The sequence below is a fragment of the Monodelphis domestica genome, chromosome 7 (genome assembly GCF_027887165.1).
Source record: "Monodelphis domestica isolate mMonDom1 chromosome 7, mMonDom1.pri, whole genome shotgun sequence".
Classification (NCBI taxonomy): Eukaryota; Metazoa; Chordata; class Mammalia; order Didelphimorphia; family Didelphidae; genus Monodelphis; species Monodelphis domestica.
In genome coordinates, this window is record NC_077233.1 from 45,036,018 (window position 1) to 45,063,879 (window position 27,862).

Genomic DNA, 27,862 nt, shown 5'->3' on the forward strand with positions numbered 1-27,862 from the left:
CTGGAATCAACTGCTCTTTGTGATACAGTACATGCTTCCCAGCTAGGGAAAATCTATCTGTCCCCAAATGTCAATTTTGGATCCAACTTCGATGTAGCTATATTCCTTGGAATCAGTGTTTGGACGAACATTCTCTACTGCTGTTAAGAAGAAAAGCAAAGTATCTGACATCAACAGTTTTTCAGTGGGTAATTATATTACCAATGGGAATACCAGAGCCCTTGGAGAAAAATGACAAAAAATAGCGAAATCTTCCTTGGGTTTTATAGCCTGACAAAGCAATCACCTGTTATTCAGGAGGTCTGATTCAGGAGATGAAGTCTAGGCTCATCTACCTGCTGTTGTGATTTTGAGCAAGGGTTCTAAACCTCTCAGAGATAATGCTTGGCAGCAGCCGATGATTAAGAAGATCAAATGACTTAATGTCTGTGAAAAAATTCTTTTCAAACAAAACTCAGTATATAAATTATTGATTCTCCATATTTTATAAAAACAGTTGCCTTGACGGTAAGGAATATATTGCTGATTCATTTCTCCCTTGACTTTCACATATAGGTTAGGGAGAGGATGAGCCCCTCAGGGAGTTCTCTGGTACATTCTACTATTTCTATGTACCTAAGTCTTCTAAGATAGTTTACTCTTCTCTCTAAATTTCCAAGTACAACGGTTTAATAAGGTGTGTTTGTTTTCTCTAGGTAGTTTTTTCAGGATGTCCCTCAACTCTTACTTTAAAGAAGTTCGTTTATTTTAAACGAATCTCTAATTTAAATATCTTAACTTAAACCTCACATTCTCATGTTCTATTTTAAATAAAGAAGAAAAATAATGGGTAACATTTCTCATGGTGCTGCTGTATGTCTTAAAATACTCCTAGAATAATAAAACATAGAATGTCCAAGATTTAAAGGAACACAAGAGATCTGACTTCAATAGATTTGAGAGTCCAACACTCTCATTTTACACCAAAGAAACTAAGCCTTAGGCAAGTGAAATTATACACCCAAAGTAATAGAACCAAGATGGGAACCCAGACAACTTGATTCCTAGTCTCATGTCCTCACCTTCCCAACACATTGCTTCAGTAAGTTACTATATTTCTTAAATACCCTTTCATAGATTAAGAATTCCAACTTCTGAGCCAGAACTTCAAAGTTAGAATTAATTACTGCATGTCAGGGAATAGTCATACTCCCCAAAATGGAAAGATCATTAACCTATACAATTGTTGTTGTTATTCAGTCACTTCCAACTCTACATGACCCCATGGACTTTGTCCTTGGGGGTTTTGGCAAAGATACCAGAGTGGTTGGCCATTTCCTTCTCCAGTGTGTCCCCATTTTACAAAGTGGAAGTGAGGCAAATAGGTGTTAAGTCACTCACGCAGTGTCACATAGCTAGTAAGTGTCTAAGAACAGATATGAACTAAGATTTACCTGAGTGTAGGCTCAGTGCTCTACCCACTGCACCACCTAGCTGCTCCTAAGCTCTGTGATAGGATCATAGATAAAGAGATGAAAGGGATTTCCCAGATTTTATCATCCAACGCCCTTACTTTACAGATGAGGAAACTGAAGTCCATGGAAGTTAAGTGATTTGTCCAAGGTCCCAAAAGGTTGGAGATGGGAATCAAACTCAGGTCTTTCTTCTCCCTTTTCATTTTTACTATTCTTAGTGAAGTTGCTCAACCACCGATGACTGTCAGGAGGTCATTATTGGTTCTCCATATTTTATAAAAACCGTTGCCTTGACGGTAAGGAATATATTGCTGATTCATTTTATTTTGGGGGGAATCTACCATATTATTATAACAAGGAAGGTAAGGGTAGTAGCATTAGACCTGGACAGTCATCAGCTAGCAAAGTAGCTGCTTCTACCAGCAGTCTTGAGGATGGCATCAGTTTGGGTTCCATACTGGGACCACATGTAATCAATATAAAAAGCTGGAAGAAATAGGAAATCTTTCCCAATATTTACAGTCAGAGCCATGATACTCTTCTGGCAGATCTAGTTGTACTTAAAGGACAAGGAAAAAGGCAGGTTGGAAGCACTTGGTCTCTGATATTTCAAAATGGCTTTTATAGTACCTGGGCACATAGGTTATGGGTGATAAATAACATATTGTTTGCCACTATCATGTTTATTCATGTTGTGTGTGTCCCCTGGGGGAGGTGTATGTTAGATCATGCTGCCAAATCATTTGAGCCCAGTGAATACCAAGAGACTTATTCTTGGCCTCACCTTCTGAGCAAGGGATGCCTATGTCATAGATCCCAGGAGCCTAGCAAGCTGAGGTCTTAGGAACCCGACTTCTATTTCCTATTGTCCCATACTTGTGCATCCTCTCTTTATTCATCTAATGGCAGCCAAGATAATGGTGGGCATCTGTCACTCTGTGAAACTCACCCCTCCTCTGCTGAGTGACATTCTATTTTAAATTGCATATACCAACAGGATCAGAATCATATTCTTGAAGATTTCTGTAGGCAACTGCTCTGGCCCCTTGGGGATCCCTAAGGGAAACTTCACTTCTGGAGAAACTTCAGAGCCATAGCTGCTGCCCTGGGGGCCACATTGGAAGTACAACATCTATTGGCTCAGCCCCAGTTTGAAAGTTATTCCAGGCAGGAACATTGGATTTCCTTGGCCTTTGGGGAGCTAAGAGAGATGAGAGAGTGGACCAGAGGGGTTCCTGGAAAGCCATCTGTATAATCATGACCTACAAGCAGTTGGAGCCCAGGATGATGTCCAGATAATTGCCAGTGTACAAATTCCACCCTTGTTTGAGTTACTTTAAGCCAAACTATTCTAGCATCATCAGGCTGAGTTACTGGTGTCAGCTGATTAGAAGCTGTGTGAACAAGAGGTGGAATGGTTTCTTGGCTTCCTCCAGCACCCTTTCTCCTACTGCCAAAGTTGGAAATCCAGATAGAGACCAGGGAAGGGGGATTTGGGGGTGAAAGCACTGGATTTGGAAACAGAGGACCTGGCATTGAATTCAGGCTTTGTAACTAGAATGGCTATATAATACTGGTCTGTTCACCTCTCTAGGTCTCTATTTCCTTATTGATAACATGAGAATTGGCTTCCTAGTAAATTCTATACCTAAAGCAATTCCTCACTAATAATAATAATGAATAGCATTTATATAGCACCTATTAGGTGCTAGGCAGTATTCTAAATGCTTTACAAATATTGTCATTTCATCCTCACAACAACCCTGAGAGGTAGGTGCTCACTGACCCCATTTTACAGTTGAGAAAACAGAAAAAAATGGTTAAATGACTTGCTTAGGGTCACATAGCTAATAAGTTTGGGAGATCAGATTTGAACATAGGTCCTCCTCTCTCCAGACCTAGAACTCTATCCATTGCACCTAGATGCATTGGTAAATATTTAATATGGTTCTTCAGTTGTATCCAACTCTCCATGACCCCATTTGGAGTTTTCTTGGTGAAGGCATTGAAGCATTTTGCCATTTTCTTCTCGAGAGACAAACAGGGTCAAGTGACTTGTCTAGGGCCACACACCTAGAAAGTACCCAAGGTTAGATTTGAACATAGGAAGACATCTTCTTGACTCCAAGCTCACTGTAGCACCAAGTAGCTTATTAACTATCACATCTCCAGAGCCTCTTAGAGCTCTCATCAATAGATGCTACTTCTTTCTTACTGATTGTGTCCAAATCCATCCTTCTTGTTTCCATAAGGTACGTCCTTTAGAGAAGAAAAAAAAGAATTTTGACTGACAGACTTTCTTTCCCAACAGAATATTTGTCATTCTTCTATGGTTCTCCAGGTACCAGCTATTTGCTAGTTTGTTCTGGATATTGAAGCAAAGTTGCAATTTCTTAAGATCTCAGAAGTAATATCTAATTTCTCTGCAATATGATTTGTCTAGCCCATTTGTTTTTATAGGGGCTTTTCATCTAAATATCTTATAATTATATGGTACAAGCATATAATCCATAAATAGAGAACATTACTCTTTGATGCAACTAAACTACCTGGTATGTATCTTGTCATTATTCAAAATAATGTAAGAACATCACAGTCACCTTCTAAAAGCTGATTCATGTTTAAAGGGGGTGGGGGGAAGTATTATAGAAGAGATAGCCTACCCTCCCAACCATAGACTCAAGCTTTGAAAATTCCCAGCATTTTGTCTTTCTTTGACTGAGTCTACTACAACTCCTCTTAAAAGCACAGAGGATAAATATACTAGACCCAGAGGCAGGAAGACCTGAGTTCATAGCCAGTCTGATATAGTTTAATAGCTGTGTGACCTGAATAAAGTCCTTTACCTCTTCCTGCCTCAGTTTCCTTCCTTGTAAAATGTATATAATATTAGCATCCACCTCTCAGGATTGTTGTAGGGACAAAATGAGGTATATTTTTGAAGGGCTTTGCAAGCCTGAAAGCATTATACAAAGCATTATATATTTATTACATAAATATTATATGAATATTTTATAAAATAACTTATTATTAACATCATTATTGGCTATGGTAGCAATAGTGTTAGAAATAGCTACCAATTTATAAAACACTTCATGATTTGCCAAACATCTTATATTACATTATCTCAAGGGAGCCTCCCAGCAACATTCATTTTACAAATGAGGAAACTGAGGCTAGTAGAAGTTGTAATCCAGGGCAACACAACTAATAAGCCTCTGAAAACAGATTGGCTCAATGGAAAGGGAACCAACTCTGGAGTCAAGAGTGTTGTTCAGTTGTTTCCAGTTGTAGCTAACACTTCATGACTAGAAAAATCATTGTTACGTTGTTGACGTTGAGTTGTTTTCCTCTCTCCAGCAAAATTATTGTAAAGTTGTTGGTGTTGAGTTATTTTCTTCTCTCTAGCAAAATCATTGTCAGAGTGTTGGTGTTGGCTGTTTCCCCTCTCTAACAAAATAATTGTCAGGTTGTTATTGTTGAGTTGTTTTCAGTCCTGTCTGCCTCTTTATGACCCCATTTGGTGTTTTCTTGGTGGAGTTACTGTAGTGGTTCACCATTTTCTTTTTCAGCTCATTTTACCAATGAGGAAACTGAGGCAAAGAGGGTGAAGCAGCTTGCCCACAGTCACACAGCTAGGAAGTATCTAAGGCCAGATTTGAATTCAGTGAGTTAAGCCTTCTTGACTCTAAGCCCTCCATTCTTCTACTAAGCTGCCCTTGGACCTGGGTTCAAATTTTGCCTCTGGTGCTATCTCTATGACCTTGAGATAAATTGCCTTTGTTTCTTTACTTATAAAATGAAGAGGTTAGACAAGCCAGCCTCTGAGGTTCCTCCCAGCTTTGCCACCTAATCTCTAAGCTTCTCTTTCTCCATCTATAAAGTGAGGGAGTTAGAACTGAAGCCCTCACAGGTTCCTTCCACTTCTCCATCCCCTGGTCCTGTGATTCCAGGTATTCCTATTTGGAATCCCAGTTCCTGGGTCTCACTGCCTCTCTGTTCTGCATGTCACTTGACAGCAGTGTCTTAGTAGTGTTCAACATTTGTGTTATTTCCTATGTGAAATGTTAACCCTAATGAACTACTAATTTAGAATCCAGTAACAAAGACAGCAGTGTTTCATTTCAGCATCTGGCTGGGTAAACAGGCCCTATATTCTACAGTGTCAACCCTATTTTCCTCAGGCTGGGATTGTGAATGAAAGCATTTCATTTTCTATCCACTGTGTGAATTTGCCTCAAGATTTAAATAAAAAGCGCTCTGCCTGATTTTGAAGACTGAAATATATCTTGCTAATAAATCATGCATTTTACAAGAGCCATTGGATCTAATGTTCTTTTCCTTGGATACATCGATTAGAAATGTAGCCTTTTCTGAAGGGCTTTTGATTTATCAAGTGTGGCATCCATATTGAACAAGACAGGAGATAGTAATTCAAACTTATCTTGTAAACTTAGTAACCTAAACCATTCATTTTATACAGCCCAGAGCCTTAGGGAGCAGCAGGAGCATAGACTTAGCTTTGGATCATTCCATTGCCCCCATTAAATACCTATTCTATATTTATATATACTCCTATGGTGGCAAATTGGATAGAACACAGAGCCTAGAGTCAGGAAGACTCAGCTTTCTAAGTTCAAATCTAGCCTCAGACATTTCCTAGTGGTGTGACCCTGGGCAAGTCACTTAACCCAGTTTGCCTCAGTTTCTTTCTCTGTAAAATGAGAAGGAGAAGGAAATGGCAAACCGTTCTGGGATCTTTGCCAAGAAAATGCCAAATGGGGTCACAAGAGGCAGATATCACTGAAAATCCCCCAAACAAGGCACTGATTCCTTTGAGAGATCCCATAACCAGAGCTAGCCATCTCACTGATGTTTTTGCCCTTGCTAACCCCTTTGTCAAGACCTATGGGTCTAAGAGGTTGGTAGAATTCAGATAGTCAAAATGGCAAGCAAATAGGATTAATTACTAGACAAGAGGCAGTGTGAGGTGGCAGAAATTGCACATTATTTGGGGTCAACGAATCTGAGTTTGTCTTGTCTTTGTCATTTATTACTAATGTGACCTTCAAGAAAGTACAAAACTTTTCTGTCCCAGATTCCTCATCTATAAAATGCAGGTTTGGGATTAGATGACCTCTAAGATCCCTCCTAATTCCAGATCGATAATCTGATGACCCTGAACTTGGTTGAATTTGGCTTGCCCTTTTAACTTTCTTAGGCCTCAGTTTTCCTCCTCTTTAAAATAGAAGGATCAGACTAGATGGCCTCAAGTACCTGCATCTGAACTCTGCATCTGTTATCTCTGACTTGGAGGCAAGGAATTCCTGTATTCAAATCCTAACTGTATTTTCTATCTATGGGAATAAGTGAAAATCTCTCTGAAAATCAGTGATCTGTTAGAGGAATAAATTGTTATAAAGTACCTTCCTTACAAGGAAAAATCAGGATACAGTGCACAGGGTGCTAGCTTTTGAGTCAAAGGACCAAGATTCAAAGCCAGGTCCTGATTCATCCTGAATTTGTGACCATGGAGCACAGAGGCTCACAGGATAGACTTGAGCCAAGAGTTAGGAAGACCTTAATTCAAATCCAGCCTTGGATACCTACCAACTATGTGACCCTGGATAAGACAGTTAACCTTGTATGCCTCAGTTTCCTCATTTGTAAAATGGAGATAATAACAGTACCTTCTTTGTGGTGTCCTTGTTAGACTCAAATGAGATAATATTGGTAAATATGTAGGATAGTGCCTAGAATATGTGAATATTAAATAAATGCTTATTTCCTTTATCATTTAATCTCTCCCATTTTTCTCACATATAAAATGAGGACGTTATACTTACCACTAAGACTCTCTCCAACTCTCAATCTCTGACCATAGATCATTGGCTTATTACTTCCCAATCAAGCTTAAACCAATGTTCTTGGTCTACTAGGTGTTCTCCTTATTAGCCTTTTTTTTTTCCTACGAAACCCTGGACTGAACTTATACTAAAGGCAAACACAGAGTCAAACTTTGAAGCCTTCTTCCAATCTTTGGTAATGTCTTTAATGTGAATGGTATTTGTACTGTAGAGAATCCAAAGCCTGAAGGTTCAAATAACTTTGGTGACCACATTTACTGAACCATAAACTGAGTTTGACAAGGGCTTCTCCTTCCGTAGAGTCTTGGTCTAAGTAGGCTTTCTTTTCTTGACGCGGGAGAAAGTTCTAGAGATTAGACCTGAATAACCATCAAATAACCATTTGATAAATGACTTCATTCAATATGGGCCCAGATTTCTTGATGCTCCTAAACAAGGTATGGGAGGGAGAATTCAATGCAGTTCTTAACCTGGGTTCCATGGACTGCCAAAGGTCCCACAGTTATGGTTCATGGAGTCTGTAAACTTGGGCAGAAGAAAAATACATCTTTTTTTCATTGTAATTGATTTCCATTATAATCCTCTATATTTTATTTTATACATTTAAAACATGATTCTGAGAAGAGGTTCATAGGCTTAAGAACCTTTGGTCTAGTGAATGGATTGAAGCAGAGTCCAGCCAGATAACGGGAAAGGCTGTAAATGTAGAAGAGAGATTAGACTTAAATTCTGTTTGGCTCAGCAGGGACAAAACAAAGGCACAGAGTGGAAGTATAGACAAGATATAAGGGGGGATTCCTTAAAATTATGGCTTCCCCAAAGTAAAATGAGAAGCATTGGTTTCCTCTCACAAGGTTGAATTCTTTTCGTAGCTATAAAAAGAACTCATTGACCAGTGGAGTCCTTTTCAACTTTGAAATTCAGTGACTAAATCCTCATGCTTCTAGAAATGTGTTTAGTGTTAGGCAAACAGTTAGGCATAACTAAATGAGATGGCTTAGACAAGAATAAAGAGTGTAGAATTCAATATAATTTGAAACATTCAGTTATTACTGTGTTTTGAGACGCCCTCCCAGATACACACATAAATCTCATTCTCAAGAAGCCAATCAGTTAAAAAGTGATGGTTAGCTTTTGTTCTTGTTTAAAGATTTCTATCAGCATCACCAGAGTTCTGGATCAAACATTGCAAGATGGGAGATTGCTTAGCAGTTACAAAGGCCAACGTTGTTTGCATACAATGCTGCCTTCACTGTGCCAAGAATTTGTTTATTTTTTAATTTCTGTTCCATTAAGTTTGTTTTGTCTACAATATCTTGTATCTATAGTAATCTCACAAGGAAAAAAAAGTGACCTGGTTGTAACAGTTTTAAGACTGAATTGTAAAAGTTACTGTAAATATCAAACATATGGATTTTGTTGATGTGGGGGGAAGGAATAGTAGCCCCAAGAGGTTCCACTCTCAAGAACCTGTTAAAAGGAAAAAGACTTCTGGTGCAAGGGTTCTTAATGCAGTACTTAAAAGAGGATCCCTTAAAGGGACTCCCCATTAAACTCCAAGATTAAAATTCTAAGTAACCAGAATGCAAAGATTTAATTAGCACTGTATCATTATAGCAAATGCGATGCTTTACCCCCTTCTTTTTAATGGCATCATCTCTTTAAATACAGGCTGGAAATGTGCTTCCAAGAGGAAAAAATAACTGAACAGCAACTGTGTGATACTCAGAGAGGTACCACATATTGTGCATTCCAATATCCTGTCATGGTTTGTTCCTCAGGGGAGACAACACCTAGTCATGTTCTTCGGTATCGCCTTTTTTTTTTTAACTTCTGTGAACTCTGGAGCCCTTACATCTCCTGAAACATAATGAAAATTAACTCCCCAGGCTCTGAGGTAGACACGATGTCCTAAAGAGTCTGCTATGCCCTTTCTTGGAAATAGAGTAATTCTGTCTGCTCCAATGCTCTGTAGCCAGGAAATCATATCTTCCCCACTTCTCCAACTCGTGTGTCGCTATTACTAAATCACTACATGGAGAAATAAAAATATCTTTGTCTTCACTAACCTCTAACTTAAAATGAGCATTTCTTTTAGTTTTGAATGGTTGCAAGAAGCATTTTTAAGAAAAGATTCCATAGACTTCATTAGGCTGCCAAAGACTGATTTCCTCATTTTACAAATGAGGAAACTGAGGTCCCCAGAAATTATAACTCACCAAAAGCCACACAGGTCTTAAGTTGCAGATTAGGCTTCAGAGACAAGTCATCTGAATCCAAATCCAGCTGTATTTCTGTGATACCATGCTGCCTGTCTTTGGGGTTACATGTTGTTGCACCCCCAAGAGAATATAAACTCTATGAGTACAAAGATTGTTTCATTTTTTTTCTTTGAATCCTCTGCACCTAAAACAATGTCTGGCTCACAATGGGCCCTTAAAAATGCTGTTTATACAGTGAATGGTTTAACAAAATAATGAAAGCTAGATTTACAGTTTAAAGAAGGATGTATGTGCATATGTATGTTTATTTTCCTAACTGACCCTCAAAAAGATGGGCCCAATAACTGTAATGTCCCCAAACCAAGTAAGCAATATTTAGAGAGATTTGGTTTGCATTTTTTGCTATTATTGGAATGCTAACACTTCCAAGATGTTTTGCAACTGTGTCTACATAGCCATGAATCATTCCTGAATCAATTGGTCAGTAACATTCACAGGCTCTTAGATTGAGAGGTGGAAGGAATTTAGAGGCCATCAAATTCTACTCCCTTGTTTAACAGATGAGGAAATAGGCAAACAGAAGTTAAGTGAGGAGCCTAGGTTCATACAGTTATTAAGTAGAAAGAACTTGGCCTCGAGTTTTCCTGTCTTGAAATCTAGTACTCTATATACAGTGCCACTGAACTACCTCCAATAATAAGAACCCACAAACTCTGTAGCAGCCCCGTTTTAGTCTTGGTTATGTCTCCTTGTCAACAACATCTTCCTGACCTCAAATAAATTTACCCCATGTCATTTCTCCCCATTGCTTCTAGTTCCCTTCTAAAGCCAAGAAAAATAAGATTAATGCCCATTCTATCTGATAGCCTGAATACTGGAAGAGCAGTACCATGTTTCCTCTTTGCCAAGATGCACATATCTATTTCCTCCTCTTCATCTCAATATGGGAAGAACTTGAGGTCCTTCACCTTCATGCTTGATCTCTTTTAGACACTCATCAGCTTATCATTGGAGGTGTTATCTGATGCCATGAAAACTTGTACCAAAAGCCCTGTCATAGATTTGTAGAATTATGAGATATCTAGAGCTGGAAATGAAAAATAGAGGTTATCTAGTCTAATTTCTGTGTTTTACAGTTGGGGAAACTGAGGCACAATGAGATTTTTTTTTTTTAACATGACCTTATGCCATTCAGGTAGTGAGTAGTTGAACCAGGATTGAAACTTAGGTCTCTTGATTCAGAACCTTAAGATCTTTCTACTACAGATAAACTGAGACAAATCAAGCCAACCTCTCCCCCATCTCAAATATCTCTACTTTCTATTCAGTGCAGTTCTCCATCAGCAACCACATTTTGGAAAGTCATCTCAAATTCAGCCTATTCCAACACCAATTCCTGGTCTTTCTCCCCTAAACTCATTCTTCTTTCAAACATCCCTTTTCTGTCATGGTTATAGCACCCTTCCTTCTTATCACCTAGGTTTGCCAAGGCTTCTCATTTCTACCTCTACAACAATTCTTGCTTCTGTCCCCTTATCTCCAATCACACAACTACCACCCCCATTGAAGCCTTCATCACCTCTTACCTGGACTATTTTAATTGTTTTCTAAATGGTTTTCTACCATATGTCTCTCCTGCTTCCAATCCATCTTCCACAAGACTATGAAGATGATTTTCTTTTCTTTTTTAAACCTTTACCATCCTCTTAGAATCAATACTGAGTATTGGTTCCAGGGCAAAAGGCTCCTAGTAAGAGCTAGGCAGTGAGGGTTAGGATGACTTGCCCCAGATCACCATTCTAGGAAATGTCTGAGGCCAAATTCAGAACCAAGACCTCACATCTCAAGGGTTGGCTCTTGAACCATGGAGCCTCCATAGATGCCCCCATAAGGGTGATTTCCTTAAAGTGTACATCGAAGTTTATTACCTTTCCCATATACTGAATAACTCCCTTTTAGTTCAAGAACAAAATGCAAATTCCTCTATGCTTTGAAACTCATTACCTCTCTCCAAATTTTCTTTCCTTATTAGACATTACTTTCCTGCAAGTACTCACTCTTCAACAGTGTAGTCAAAGGAGTGTGTTACTCACATACAATACTCCATTTCCCATCTTGGTGCCTTTTCATTGAGTGTCTTCCATGGTACAATGAACTCCATCTTTACCTCTACCTCTTGGAATCCCTTGCCATACTCAAGACTCAAATCAAGCTCACATGGGTCAATGGGGATATGATTGTTGATGTAGATTCTAAACGATCACCCTATCCATCAATAATATGGAATTAGGTCTTGATCAATGACACAAGTAAAACCCAGTGGAATTGCACTTCGGCTTTGAGGGAGGGAAAGAATATGAATCATGTATCCATGGAAAAATGTTCTAAATTAATTAATTAAATACAATTTTTCAATTAACAAAAAGACTCAAATCCACTTCTGCAAGAAGCCTTTCCAAGTCCAGATGCTAGTGTCGTCCTCCCATCCCAGGGTTACCTTGCATCTATCTTGTTTGTATCATAAACAGATCTATGCATGCCTCTCTAATCAGAATGTAAGTTCTTAAAGGCAGGAGCCGTGCTTTACCTCTGCCTTTTTTATTCCCAGTCCCTGGCAAATAGTAAGTACTTAATAAATAATCACTTAACAGACATGAAGTCAAAAATCCCCTACCCTAAATCCCTATCTAGTAGCTTATTCACTATATTTTACTGTATCTACTCCAAAGCGATGTTAAAAATTCACACATTTAAAGTTTACAAAGGGATTTCATCACAAAAGCCACTAGAAGGAAATAAAATATTTTTTCTTTTTAGAGATGAAAAAAAAAAGAGTTGAGATATGAACCCCAGTCTCATGACTTCATGCCCAGTACTTGATCCATGGAGCTCTGGTAGTTTTAAGCACTTCAAAAAGTGATAAAAATTCATTCATAGGGTTCAGTATATTTATTGTTGAGTCTCTGATATTCTTTATTCAGTCACAAGTTCCTCAAAGGCTAAAACAACTGGAAGGCTAGAGATTCTTCCTCTCTATATCTAAGGGTCATTCTTGGAATTTAACCAATTATACAATCCCTTCTAGACAGCAAGCATCTGGTCTACCATCTCCTCTGAGACAAGAATCACCAATTATTCATTCAACAACCGTTCACAGGGTAATAACTCTGTACTTAGCACCTTGCAAGGAACTATGGGGAATGGAAAGAAGGACATACACTGTATGATCTCTGCTCCCAGGAAACTGATTAACTAGCTAGGGAGATAAGACATGCAAGTAAAAATTATCAGCAAATCACAATATTTAGTTACTCTGAAGAGTCATCTGAGGAACAATACAGACACTGTCAGGGAAAAGGAAATCAAAGTATCTTGTAGCTGGAAGAAGGGACCTCCAAGGTCATCTCAGCTTCTTGGCTTCCTGATGGAGGGAACTCTGTTTTTCATATTTAAATCCCTAGTACAATGCCTTCAAATAATGCTTAAATGTGTATTGAATTCATTTGAGAACAGAAATTTCCTCTAGAATATTTGAATTTAATATAATTTTAAGGTTTGCACAGTACTTTACATATATTATCTCATTTGATCTTCACATCTCTGGAGTGTAGCTGCCATTAGTGTCTTCCTTTTACACATGTGAATACTGAGAAACAAGGACATTTAACTGACTTCCCCACGGCCAGATAGCTAAATAATGTCTAGGGTAGAATTCCAACCCAAGTTTTCCAAACTGCAAATCCAAAAGTTATGGATAGTTTAATCATGTGACAATTAAAATTATCTCAGGAGGCTTAAAAAAAATTTAGAGATGAAGAATCATAACCCTAACCCTAATCACTCTGCCATATTTCTTTCCCTGGCAAGTGACCATCTGGCCTCTATTTAGAGATCTCATAATATAGAGTTTGCACCTCTGAAGTAGCCCTTTCCAATTTTGAATGTCTCTAATTCTTGGAAACTTCTTTATATGAAACCAAAACTGCCCCCTACAACTTCCACTCATCTCTTCTAGTACTGCTTGAAAAGTTATGAAAAGTTAGTATAATTCTTCATAACAACCTTCCAGATACTCAGAAATGACAACTATCATGTCTCCATTAAATCTTTTCTTCTCAAGGTTAAGCATCCTTCATTATTTCAATTGAAATAATATTCCAGATGTGGTCAAACAAAAATAGAATGGGGTGAGTTATGAGCCTTTGTCTTTTTAGCTATTTGGGGCTCAGCTTCCTCAACTATAAAAATGAGGGGATTAGACTTAGATGATTCCTTCAACTTCTAGGTCCTGTAATTTTATGATTCCCCCTTCCCTTTCTCTTTTATTGTCATTAATGTTCCCCCCCCCCAACCTGTCATGTCATGTTGTTGCCTTATATTGAACTTAAAGTTAATTAATAAATTACTGGTCTTTACCAAGTAAACTGTTGCTTGATCGTCTTACCTATCCTGGATTTGTGAAGCTGATTTTTTGAACCCCAATAAGAGTTTACATTTATCTTAATTCCATTTTATCTTACTATATTTAGATGATTATTGTAAGCCCTTTTGGTTTCCCAATTTTGTCTTCTAAATTAGAGGAAGGAGGCATGTCTGCCCTCATTCTCCTAATAGTGCCAGTGATTTGTATTCAAAGGACAATACAAATAAATATTAGTCATATGGACATGATCACAAAATGCTTTACCTTCAACTTTATGGCAAGAAAGTATATAGTATTATTTTATCTCTTGTCCAAGATAGAATATTGCTATTAGAATGTTGGGATAATCGATTTTAGCATGAAAGAAACCTTAGAGATCATCTAATCCAATTGTCTCATTTTCTAAATAAGGAAATAGACCAAAAATGCTAATTGACTTTACCCATTTGGGTAAAAATTATATAACTCAGATTTGTACTCAGATCTCATGATTCAAGTCTACTACTGTTCCCATTGCACCATATTATCCAAACCTCTCATTTAACAGAAGAGGGAACTGAAGCCCAAAGAAATTAAGTGACTTGCCCATGGACACACTTGTGCCCATTTCAGCCAACCTCTGTGGGTTTATCACACTACCTGTTGCATTAGTGGGGCTCTGCTCATGTCATCCAAGAGATGATTGTCTACTCTTTGTCCCTTTAAAATTTCTGGAGGATGCAATGTCATTGTCCCATGATTATATGGGCATAAACTTTTTGACTTTTTATTCCTAATGGTTATCCCATTCTCTGACACATAGTAAATCTTTAATAAATACTTGTCGAATTATATTGAATTCCAAAATCTAAGACTTCCTCTCCTTCACCCTTTTCCCCCCCAACCAAAAAAAAAAAACCTCACCATCAAAAGGGCAGCTACCTTTTAGGGATGTTTAGAATGCCACTGGAGGCTGGAGGATGAGCAGATTGGATGATATCCTGAGATCCCTTTCAGCTCAGAGAATAAAGAAATGAAGACACCAATTTATGTTATTTGGTCAAGGTCACATTGAAAGCTTTACGTGCCCGTGCCAAAATTAGGAATCCCTACTCTAGTGTGTCCTCATTCCTTTGTTTGGCCCTCTATCCCATGCTGCTTTGCCTATTGATGAATAATATGGGCTCTCGGGAACATTTCGTTATGCAAAAGAGTTTTAGGGCTTGCCTATAGACACACACTGTCCATTATGTCCTTGCAAGGATAGGATATAAACTTTGTTTTATTCATAATGCATCATAGAGACCATTACAGCTCTTATTTCTGTATGGAGTCTCTAGCTGCAATCACTAAACCAAATGGTGACATGTTGGTCTCCTTAACAATGGGTGAACCAGGAGCATAATTTGCTAGAAGTGATTAGCAAGAGAAATAGGAGAATTAGAAAATGTTTAAGGGTAGCATAAAAGTCCAACAAATTTTTTTTAAGATTTTGCCATAGGGAAAAATATTTTTTTGGAACCAACAGAGAGTTTATATGGTAACACAATAAGTTGTTATTCACTTATTTGCATCCCCCACTTTTCTCTCCCAGTTTAATTCAACTCAAGCTTTGTTAACTGCTTGCTGTGAATCAGGTATGTGAGGATCTAAAGACAAAAATGAAAGGATTTTACATTCTACTAGGCAGAGGTAGGAGAAGATAGCACAGCCTACACATCACTAAGTACATTTAAATGAATACAAATTTAAAGGGAATTACTACCAACTGGGGTAATCACGGAAGGCTTCTTAAAAGAGGTGGCACAGCTATTAGTTACAAGAGACAAAGGTGAGGAAAGAGAGCTTGTTGAAAATGGAGTGTAACTTGTGCAAAGACATGGACAAGAATACTAATAACAACAATAATGATGATGATGACAATGAAGATGGATGGGTGTGTGTTTGTGTGTATATATTATATATATATATATATATATATATATATATAAAGAGAGAGAGAGAGAGAATTTTAAGGCTAGAAAATACTTTATATTCTTTATATCATTTGATCCTTAAAACATCCCTGTGAAGTGAGTATTATTACTATCCTCCTTTTACATATGAGGAAACTAAGGCTGTGAATGGCTACAGGACTTGCCTAGGATCAGAAAGCAATGAAGGGATTGAGGTAGAATTCAAACCTAAAACATAAATGAGCAATAGCTAGTAGGGTAAATTGTCTGGTACATAGCATACTTGAAGGGGACTGATGTAGAATCAGTCTAAAATATAATTTGTGGCCAGATTCTAAAGAGTCTTAAAGAGAGAAATTTGTATTTTATCCCTAAAATAATAGGGAATCACTGAAACTTCTTGAGCAGGGGTGTAACAAGATCAGGAATATGAATTTGGTAGCTCTGCAAACAGTAAATCAGAAAGGAGAAAGATTAGACACAGAAGAGGCTATTAGAAGGCTACCACTCCGTGATGCACAGTCCTCTAGCTAGTATTAGGGAGATAATATAATAGAGCAGGAAGAAAGGATGTGGACCTAAATTAGGGTTGGGTAGTATTAGTAGAGAGAAGTTGATGTATGAGAGAAGATTTGGTAACTGATTGGATGGGGAAGTGCCTAGGAGGGTATGAGTGAGAATAAAGAATGGTGGATGTCTCCTGGAGACCCCCACCAGAAAGTCAAGGTGATTTCTCTCAGTTTCTCTGTGGGTACTATAAAGGCTCTAGTGCTGGGCACAGCTTCTTACTCCACCCTCTCTCAAAACATATCAGGGTTTTGATTGTGTATTGCCTCTTTCTTCTGCATTCTTCTATTTTCACCTTAATCACCCTATTACATACTCTTGTCATCAGCCTCTCCTATTATCCCTGTAGACTTCTAAAAGACCTCCCCTCCACTTTTGCACTCTTCTTAGTTTGATTCATAAGCTTCCGGAAATATCCTTTCATACAAATATATAATCATGGTAAGTCTCTACTGAAATTTACTCCCTATTGTTGACTCAGTGATGCACAAACTCCTCTATCTGGCATCCCATCCTTCCACAATCTGGTGCCACCACACCTTTCCAGCCTTATCTCATATTGTCTCTGTACATTTTCCACCAACTGTACTATTCTCTGAAGTCTATTCATGCATTCAGGTTCCTGCCTTCAGACCCCTGCAAGACCCTTCCCAGTACCTATACGATCCTCCCTCTCTCTCTCTATGGAGTTAGCCCAACTGCTCATAGGGAACAGATGGGTACCAAACCTATAATTTCATGGGCACGAGAAGCTCCTTTTTCCAGTACAAATACGCATCTTCTTTACTAGTTGGAGTCTTAGAAATATGCCTGGAGCATTGAGACATTAATCAGTGAGGCAGAGTGAGATTTCAACTCCCATCTTTCTGGCTTCAAGGCTAGTTTTTTAATCCACTCTGCCACACTGACCTGACTTATTTTTAATGCTCAGTTTCAATGCCATCTCCTCCCTGAAGGCTTTGCTGATCTTGGTCCATAAGGTCCTTTTCCTGGAACACCATTCAGAATTTTATTTGCATACTTTTAAAGCACTGAAAATATTCTATGTCAAATCCCTCTTCTACATTGTAAACTACATGAAGGTAGGACTCTGCGTATGCTCTCATGCCCAGAACAAGGCTTTGCATACAATAGGTGCTTAATAAGTGTTCATCAAATGAACAGATGGCATGCCTCTGTGGCAGCCTTATACCAAAGCATATTGACATGAAACAAATGCCTTTGAAGACATTCCTGTAAACATTCACCTCTATATATACAGGAAGCATGATACACTGTACCTCAGTCAGTCAGTAGATCTATGGTCCTGCCCTGGGTGGAGGAGGATGCTCCTCTGGTATTTCCTCTTTTGTGACTCTCCCCCATGAATGTTATTTACCTTCTTTAGCATTACATTGGCCCTTTTGTCCCTGGACAATAATCTCACATTTAGTGTAGCAATAAATAAATTCATGTTTGTAGGTGATCTTGATACCATGTACCTCTAAGCATCCTTGCTTCCATTTTCTTTTTGTTGCTGGTTTTCCATTGCCCCGTCATCACTGGGAAAACAGAAGGGGTCTGCAAAGGACTGGTGGCCATTTTTGTATCATTATATTGCAGGAGAGGCACTATAGCATAGTAAATAGAAGATGGGTTTCAGAATCAAAAAGACCTGGGTTCAAATTTTCCTTTAAGCCAAAGGAGCCCTGCAACAGCAAGCCACTTAATTTCTCAATGCACACAAGCCACCCTCTAACGCTGTGCATCTCTAAGTAGAGTTTCTATGTGGGGGTTTCTCCACACCAGTGAAGTCACAGGTTTATACCCAAAAATGTGTTCAGTAGTTCAAAGACTTTAGTATTGAGTGACCTACTTCCTGATGACCAAGCCTTTCTGATCTTAGCTAGTCAGGCCATTCAGTGGCAGCCGCGGGCCATCATTAAGAACATTTCCCAAATCTTCCCAATGGGGTAGAACCTGCTGGGCTTATGCTTTGCCAGTGTCCCTTCCACATGCCCATAAGACATCAGAGCAGCGCTTTGTGGTGTCACAGCTCTAGAGAGAGCTATATTTAACCAGCTTTATGCCCTCACACACATCCTGGCTTTCCATCCTGTAGTCAGAATCTCCATAAGCAAAAGCCTCTAGCATAGCCCTCTGGGAGCTCATCCAGGATGGAAGAATTTGCCTGGACTCTCACCAAAGGAGGAGCCAGTGAACAAATTTCACTTCTGGAAAGGCATTAAGACCTAATCAAGCTGGAATGAAAGAGTGGGGCTGACCAGATCCTAATATCCCACTCTGCGAAAAACTGGTGTCTCGAGGATCCTACGGATTTGGAGAAGCCACAATAAATCTTTCAGACCACTCTGGGGCCAGAGAATAAAGTGAAGGAATAATTTTTAGAAAAGTCTGCGGTGTTGATTGAATGAATGGAAGTACACATGAGCGATGTGTTCCCAGCATCCTTCTCTCCCTCTGTTTGTTCTGCTTGACCCCCCACCCCACCCCATTGACAGAGCTGGGAGCAATAAGTGGAAGTTACACAGAGGTATATTAAGGTTTGAGAGAAGGGAAAACGTCATAATGCTTTTAGACATTCACAAATAGAAGGGGCTGGTGCAGAAGGTTCTCCCTTAATAGAGTCCTTCAGGCCAAAGTTTATTGTAAAGGAGATTCTGATTCAGGTGTGGACAGAGGTAATCTGCTATTTGTATTGTATATGTCTTGCTCATACCTATGTATTTGTGTTTTGTCTCCCTTATTAGAATGGAAGACCCTTTAGGGACTTTTGCCAGTGTATCCTCAGGATTTAGTAAAGTGTCTCATACTTGGTGAATCCTTAATAAATGCTTGTTGACTGATTGACTCACTGATAAGCCAGGATTACCCCTTGAGATCCCTGGAAATTGACATTCTAAGTCCTTTTCCTCTACAGATGACCAGTTTTCATTTGTCAGAGGATTAGAAAAAAATTATATGACCCTGTATGATAAAGTTCTCCAAGATTTTAAAACATTTTAATTTCATAAAAATTACATCTGAAAGAAATATAACCTAAATTTTGAAAGGTTGGATTATAGGGGTCAGCTATGTGACTTAGTGAATTGAGAACCAGGCCTATAAATGGGAGGTCCTGGATTCAAAAATGGCAGCAAACACTTCCTAGTTGTGTGACCCTGGACAAGTCACTTAAATCTCCATTGCCTAGCCCTTATTGATCTTCTGCCTTTAGAATCAATACACAGTATTGATTCTATGATGGAAGATAAGGGTTTTTAAAAAAGATTAAATTATACAAGGTTTGTTACAAAGACTCTTTAATAAGTGGGTATGTGTGTACATGCTTAAGAATTGCACAGTGAAAAGATGCTAAATTATTATATTATGATATACAGTTGGAAGAAAGGGAAAGGAAAATGGTTTCCTATAATCTAGTTTAAAGGGGTATGTTTGTGTGTGGACACCTACACATTAATAAAATGTTATTCTTTGAGCCTGTGGAGGTTTTATAATTTATTTGGATCCTAGATTTAGAGGTAGAAGGAACCTTGAGGGGCGTCTAGCCCAGCCCTTTCATTTTACAGATCTCCAAAATGTGAAATGACTTTTTCCATTAGACAAGGAGATTGTTATTCAGTCATTTCAGTTTTTTGTGACCCCATTTTGGGGTTTTCTTGGCCAAGATATTGGAGTCATTCTTCATTTCCTTTTCCAGATCATTTTATAGATGAGGAAACTGAGGAAAGTAGGGTTAAGCCCAGGATCACACAGCTAGTAAATGTCTGAGGCTGGATTTGAACCGAGGAAGATGAGGCTTCATGACTCTGGGACCAGCACTATCCCCTTTGCCACCTAGCTTCCACATAGTGGGAAGAAAGTAATATAGAGATCAGCTTGAATTAAAGTCTTCTGTCTCCAAATTCAATTTTATTTCAAACCAACATGTTGTGTGTAGGCTCTGGAGGAGGGCAGAAAGGGAAGAGAGAAAAATGACCCCCATATTTAATATGAGACCCAGCATCCTAGATGGGTCTTGTTATAGCAATGGGTGTGCATGATTCATAAAGAGCTCAACATTTTAATATGGTTACCTCAAATCGTATTGTTTCCGATGGAATGGGGACACCACTCCTGAAAGTCTCTTAGCTTCTGTCTCCAGGAGAGACAAGGTGATGAGCAATTTTGCTAGAAGCCCAGCTAAGTGCAACTTCTTGGATTTAGGGCATGATGTGAATATCATTTTTACTTCTTGGTTTGTCTCCTTAGTAATGTTATTGGTGCACCAATGTTAGGAGAAATTATATTGTAGATACGGAAAAAGGCAGCCCACAGATTTATTTTCTTTTGAATTAAGGTTGATATAGAAACCTGTGGTGGAAATTATGGAACTCAGGGAGTTTATAGCTATTTGTACCTGTCATATGAAAACTCTAAAATGAAACCAAAGTGAACCAGGAGGATAATTAAATACAAGTGATAATAATGAGGATAAGAAAACTACGCTATCAGTGGGTGAATTTCATTCACCAAAGCATTGTAGTATTTGATGGCTATGAAAGGACAAAACAGAGAGAGAGAGAGGAGAGAGATGCATAAATAAAAAAATATATGTAAATATTATATATAAAAATATAATTTAAACATTTTATTTTTAATTTAAATATATTTACACATTTATTTTAAATATATTTGGTTAGAAATTTTATAGGAAGATTTGTGCAGAATAACTTGCAAACTGTCTTAAGTAAAACTTCTATTGTTTAATTTGAGATGTCCCTGACTGTTAGATGGTGCGGTAGATAGAATTGGACCTGGAGTCAGGAAGATCTGAGTTCAAATTCAGCTTCAGACACTTGCTAGCTATGTGACTCTGAGAAGGTTCCTTAACCACTGTCTGCCTCAGTTTCCTCCATTGTAAAAACAGAGTAGTAGTAATAATAGCATCTAATTCTGAGGATTATTGTGAAGATCAAATGAAATATTTTAAGGCACTTAGCTCAGTCTCTGGCACATAGTAAATACTTGATACTTATTTCTTTCCATTCTTCCTTTGTTCCTTTCTTCCTCTCATTCTTCCTCCCTCCCTTCCTCTCTCTGATCCTCTCATTGCTTCTCTCTTTCCTTTGTTCCTTTTGTCTTTACTTTATTCCATATTTCCTTTCCTCCTTCATTCTTTCCTCCTTTCTTTCCTCCCTTCCTCCCTCTTTATTCTATTTTCCTTCTTCTTTTGTTCTATCTTTATTTTATTCCATCTTTCTTTCCCTTCTTTCCTTCCATCTTTTCTCCCCCCCACCCCCGGTACTTTCATTATAGCATGTACTTAATAAATGTTTGGTTAAATTAAATTTGAGTTTGAATGTCTCCTGTTTGTTCATACAGCTAACTTTCCAGAATTATACTGTGTGACGTTCTTTCCAGATACTCAGTGGGGTAGCCTATTTTGTATATTTATAAAATAAGTATAAGCATTGCTGATGTGTTTGCTATATACACACACACTCACACACATGCACACGCCATCTTAGAAATGCTTCACTTAGATATATATTTTACAAGTGACTGTTTTTACTATTATGCTTCTTGACTATGCACAGCAGTATAGTCTTGCAAAAGAAATGAAGCTTCATGTTTTATTAGCCACTTGCCATCTTATTGAATGCTGCTTTAAACGCTGAGGCATGCACAAGCCCTTATTCAAAGGGGGCGTAGGCATTCAAGTGGACTGGGGTGTGGGAAACCAATCCAAAGTTGCTTTTTGATTACACTGTGCCTTTGTTTTATTGTTACATCCAAACTTCGCCAAGGCTAACACAGATTTGGACATGATACGTAAGTGACTGGTAACATCCTCCCTTCAAAAAACTGTCAAATATTATGGTAGTAGAAAATACCTGATCCAGGGATTGTCACCATTGACTAGGAAAGGGGTGAAGCATACAGAAATCAGAGGCAATGCCCAATGCAGGCAGAAATGAATGAGTAGGACTGAGTTTGGTCCCATGTCATGTTCTTTTTGCAGTCTTGGGCTTGCTCAAATTTAAATGGAAATTCCTGTTTATATCCCTGTGGATGAAACAAAAGCCACTCTGATTTCCAAGCACATGAACATATGTACTCCTACAACAAACACTTAATGATGATAGAGGGCTTTGAAGTAGAGTAAGCATGACATATTAGAAAACATCGCATTCTAGTTTAAATACCCACTCTTGCAACCAGCTCCAGTTTGTACATCCATGTAGAAATTTGCAAATATTGGAAAGGTGAGTCAATTCTGGACTCTAAGAGCCCTTTAGACTTCTTTAAAATGTAGCACCCAGACAAATGGGGACATTCCTATTACCAGCTAAGAAATACATCTCTGACATCAAGGGGATTCCATTGAAATCAATAGATAAGAGGCTAAAAATAACCACTACTTAACACTAAAAATGCATGACTCGCACCCATAGCCATATTTTCATGAGATTAATGAAATTAAACATATGTAGTATATAATTATATATAGGAACACACACATTCCATTCCAATTTTATCAATAGTGTGACCCATCTTCTTCTTCTAAAGTTGTCATTAGACAGCACAGTGTCCTGAAAAAGCTCACATATAGTTTTAAAACTGTGTATTCATGGGGGCAGCTGGGTAGCTCAGTGGATTGAGAGCCAGGCCTAGAGATGGGAGGTCCTAGGTTCAAATCTGGCCTCAGCCACTTCCTAGCTGTGTGACCCTGGGCAAGTCACTTGACCCCCATTGCCTAGCCCTTACCACTCTTCTGCCTTGGAGCCAATACACAGTATTGACTCCAAGACGGAAGGTAAGGGTTTAAAAAAAAAAACAAAACTGTGTATTCATGCATATATACACATAGGTATATGCATTTGAATACAGCCGTATACATACATATGAACTCATAAATATAATTATTATAGTGATGGTGAAATACTTAAATAATTTAATTAATAATTAAATAATTATTTCATAATAAAATAAACAATATTTAAATACATCAACAAAAATATAAAGGTACTCTTTGGTGAAAGTGACAAAATGTAAATAATTAAGTTTTAAAAAAAACACTTATTAACTGCCTACTATGTGTGATAGATACCCTATGGTAGACATTGAGGATACAATGGCAAAGTCTTTGCTCTCAAGGAGCTTACATTGCACTGGGAGAAAACAATGTATATATAAATTAGTAGAAAACATAAGCATATAATGTAGAAATGTTTTTCCTGACTTCACATGTATAATGGAAAACATATTTCTTGGCTTCTTAGTAGGTGGTGGAGGGATAAGAATGAGGGAAATAATTTGGATCCCAAATTTTTTTTAAATGAATGTGAAAAAAAGAAAAGAAAAACTTAACAATTACCAAATAATTTTTGCAAATGACACTTAAAATGATGAACCAGGAAAGCAAATTTAAAAATATTCCAAAGTTTAGTAAATGTTATTGAGGATGATCTTTTAATTATTTTGGTATTTTAAAAAAATATTCTTGAGTTCTTAGTTTCTGAGGTCTTCAGTCCTTTAATTAAATGATAGTTTCATACTTTTCCAAACCTTTCTTCTGGCTGTGTTTTTAGGGTGTTTTTTAGGTGAATTCACCCAGAAATAGTACAAAGAGTTCTAATTTCACTGATGAAGTAAAGTACATCTAAAAATAGGTTGGGTACAGTAAAATGGGATGTGTATTAACAGAGTGCCCTACAAAATCCAATCTTGTTTAGCTTCCTCAAATGGATTTGGAATATTCCATTATTAGATTTGGGAATGATTATGCCTTTTGAGTAAACTGAAGAAAAGACTCTAATGTAGAAAGCATGTGGAATGAACATAACATCTGTCCTAATCTGCTTTTCAGGCACGTCTCCAGACATTGATTTGACTGAACTAATTCACGCTGTGGAGCTTTGTGCCCAGGCCTGGAATTGAGAGGCACTGTTAAAAGACCCCCAATCACTTCCTGCCCTTTGAAAACCCAGAAAATCACCCTTCAGACTCTGGATAGACACACATCACAACTAAAACTTTGCTTGAATGTTTATGTTTTATGCTTGCTATCCTGGATCTCTCTAAAGTGTTTGGACCTTGTTAAATTGGAAAAAGGTGGAGGCTTGAACTTCCTACCAAACCAGCATGGCTAAGATTAGCTTTGCCTTAGTAGTTTGCCATTTGGTGCTGGAATTGCTAATGAATTCATTAACTGAGTCTTCCATCCAGAGTAACGAATGTCCACAACTTTGTGTGTGTGAAATCAGGCCATGGTTCACTCCGCAATCCACATACAGAGAGGCCACGACAGTGGACTGCAATGACCTCCGCTTAACAAGAATTCCCAGCAATCTTTCCGGTGATACACAAGTTCTTCTTTTACAGAGCAACAACATTGCCAAGACCTCTGATGAGCTTCAGCAGCTTTTCAACTTGACAGAGTTGGATTTTTCACAGAATAACTTCACAAGTATACGGGAAGTGGGGCTGGCCAATCTCACCCAGCTCACTACCCTTCATCTAGAGGAAAATCAGATCACAGAGATGACTGATTACTGTTTGCAGGACCTCAGTAACCTACAAGAACTCTACATAAACCATAACCAGATCAGCAGCATTTCTGCTAATGCTTTTTCAGGTCTGAAGAATCTTCTAAGACTCCACCTCAATTCTAACAAATTGAAAGTGATTGATAGTCGCTGGTTTGATTCAACACCTAACCTAGAAATTTTGATGATTGGGGAAAATCCAGTGATTGGCATCTTAGATATGAATTTTAAACCCCTTTCAAATTTACGCAGCTTAGTTTTGGCAGGAATGTATCTCACAGACATCCCTGGAAATGCCTTAGTGGGCTTGGACAGCCTTGAGAGTCTTTCTTTTTATGACAATAAATTGGTCACTGTCCCTCAGCTTGCACTTCAAAAAGTTCCAAACTTGAAATTTCTAGACCTGAACAAAAACCCAATTCACAAAATCCAAGAAGGGGACTTTAGAAATATGCTACGGTTAAAAGAACTTGGCATAAACAATATGGGAGAACTGGTATCAGTGGATCGCTATGCCCTGGACAATCTGCCTGAACTTACAAAACTTGAAGCCACCAATAATCCCAAGTTGTCTTATATTCATCGCTTAGCTTTTCGCAATGTCCCTGCCCTCGAAAGCCTGATGCTCAACAACAATGCCTTGAATGCCGTTTACCAAAAGACAGTGGAATCTCTTCCGAATCTACGTGAGATCAGCATTCATAGCAATCCTCTGAGGTGTGACTGTGTCATCCATTGGGTTAACTCCAATAAAACTAATATCAGATTCATGGAACCCCTGTCCATGTTTTGTGCCATGCCACCTGAATATAGAGGGCAACAGGTAAAGGAAGTCTTAATTCAGGATTCAAGTGAACAGTGCCTCCCTATGATTTCTCATGACACATTTCCAAATCATTTAAACATGGACATTGGCATGACGGTATTCCTTGATTGTCGAGCCATGGCAGAACCTGAGCCTGAAATTTACTGGGTTACGCCACTTGGGAATAAAATAACAGTGGAAACTCTTTCAGACAAGTATAAGCTAAGCAATGAAGGCACTTTGGAAATCACTAGTATACAGATAGAAGACTCAGGGAGATACACTTGTGTTGCCCAAAACATAGAAGGGGCAGATACACGTGTAGCTACAATAAGAGTCAATGGAACCCTTTTGGATGGTACTCAGGTGCTGAAAATCTACGTCAAACAGACAGAATCTCATTCCATCTTGGTCTCCTGGAAGGTTAATTCCAATGTCATGACTTCAAACTTAAAATGGTCATCTGCTACCATGAAAATTGATAACCCCCATATCACATACACTGCCAGGGTCCCTGTTGACGTTCATGAATACAACTTGACACACCTTCAGCCATCCACTGATTACGAAGTATGTCTCACAGTGTCCAACATCCATCAACAGACTCAGAAGTCGTGTGTTAACGTCACCACAAAGAACGCCGCTTTTGCGCTTGACATTTCAGATCAGGAAACTAGCACTGCCCTGGCTGCAGTCATGGGGTCAATGTTTGCGGTGATTAGCCTGGCCTCCATTGCAGTTTATGTAGCCAAAAGGTTTAAGAGGAAAAATTATCACCATTCATTAAAAAAATATATGCAAAAAACCTCTTCAATTCCCTTGAACGAGCTGTATCCTCCACTAATTAACCTTTGGGATGGCGACAGTGAAAAAGACAAAGATGGTTCCGCAGAAACCAAGCCAACTCAAGTTGACACATCCAGAAGCTATTACATGTGGTAACTCAGTGGATATTTTGCTTCTGGTAGTAAGGAGCACAAAGACGTTTTTGCTTTATTCTGCAAAAGTAACAAAGTTTGAAGACTTTTGTATTTTTGACTTTGCTAGTTTGTGGCAGAGTGGTGAGGACGGGTGGATATTTCCAAATTTTTTAGTATAGCGTATCGCCATGGTTTGACACAAGTGGCGGCTTCTCCAAGCTCCCAATTTGTGTTTGGTTTTTATTATTATTATATTATGATTATTTTATTTGGTTTTAGTTGTTGTGCTAAACTTAATAATGCTGTTCTAACTACAGTGCTCAATAAATTTATTCAAGACAGGTCGGGGTTCCCCTGTGATTCTACCGATAGCATGACCCCCTCCCTTCTTCTGAAGCCATCAGTAGAGAGTACAGTGTCCTGCAAAAGCTAACATACAGTTTTGAAGCTGTGTTGAATCATTTGTAGAAGTCTGGTCTATAGACTCTTCACCCAGGAAGCCAGGACTAGACTTGCTACCTTTGTTGAATGATGTTAGTTGACTGTACTGTAATGTTGTATCAACTGAACTTTGAATGTTTTGACTTTGAACAAATGCCTTTTTTCCTCTCTTTTTTTTGTAATAGTTTAAGAGGCTTAGGTCAAGCTAACAGGCAATAGAAATATGTATATCAATTTTTTTAATGTAACAAACTACATGTTAATTGTTATCTTATTCTTTTTATTATATTTAGTAGACACTTTTAAAAGAAGACCAGAATTTTGTTGTGTTTAATCCACCAACATGTGGTGTATAATGAAGACAGAACTATAATAAATTAGTTTTGTTCTGATTTTTTTTAGAACAGTTGCGATAATGAATCATTTATAACTATTACAAGTTACACTGGGGATGCTTTTCAAGAATGGGCCAAGAACCTGTGATTTCCTCTGTTGGAAATCTTCCTTTACCTACCCACAAATGTGTTCATAAAGAGCATATGATGGCTTTGTAGCTGACAATTTGACATAACGGATAAAGCATTAATGGACTTGGATTCAGGGATCCTCGAGTTCAAATCCCACCTCAAAGATTTACCCATTTTGTGACGCCTGGAATGATAATCCAATAATAGCACCTACCTCACAGAGTTGTTGGG

General features: G+C 38.3%; 1 protein-coding gene across 1 annotated transcript in view; it reads left to right on the top strand.

Annotated features, from left to right (window-relative positions):
- LRRN1 (leucine rich repeat neuronal 1) overlaps positions 1–27,565 on the top strand; it is a 47,932-nt gene extending 20,367 nt beyond the window's left edge. The window contains exon 3 of the mRNA XM_007500129.3: positions 24,320–27,565. Within this exon, the coding sequence (XP_007500191.1) occupies positions 24,595–26,745 (2,151 nt within the window). The 5' untranslated portion in view covers positions 24,320–24,594 and the 3' untranslated portion in view covers positions 26,746–27,565. The remainder of the gene's footprint in view (positions 1–24,319) is intronic.
- The last annotated feature ends 297 nt before the right edge of the window (positions 27,566–27,862 follow it).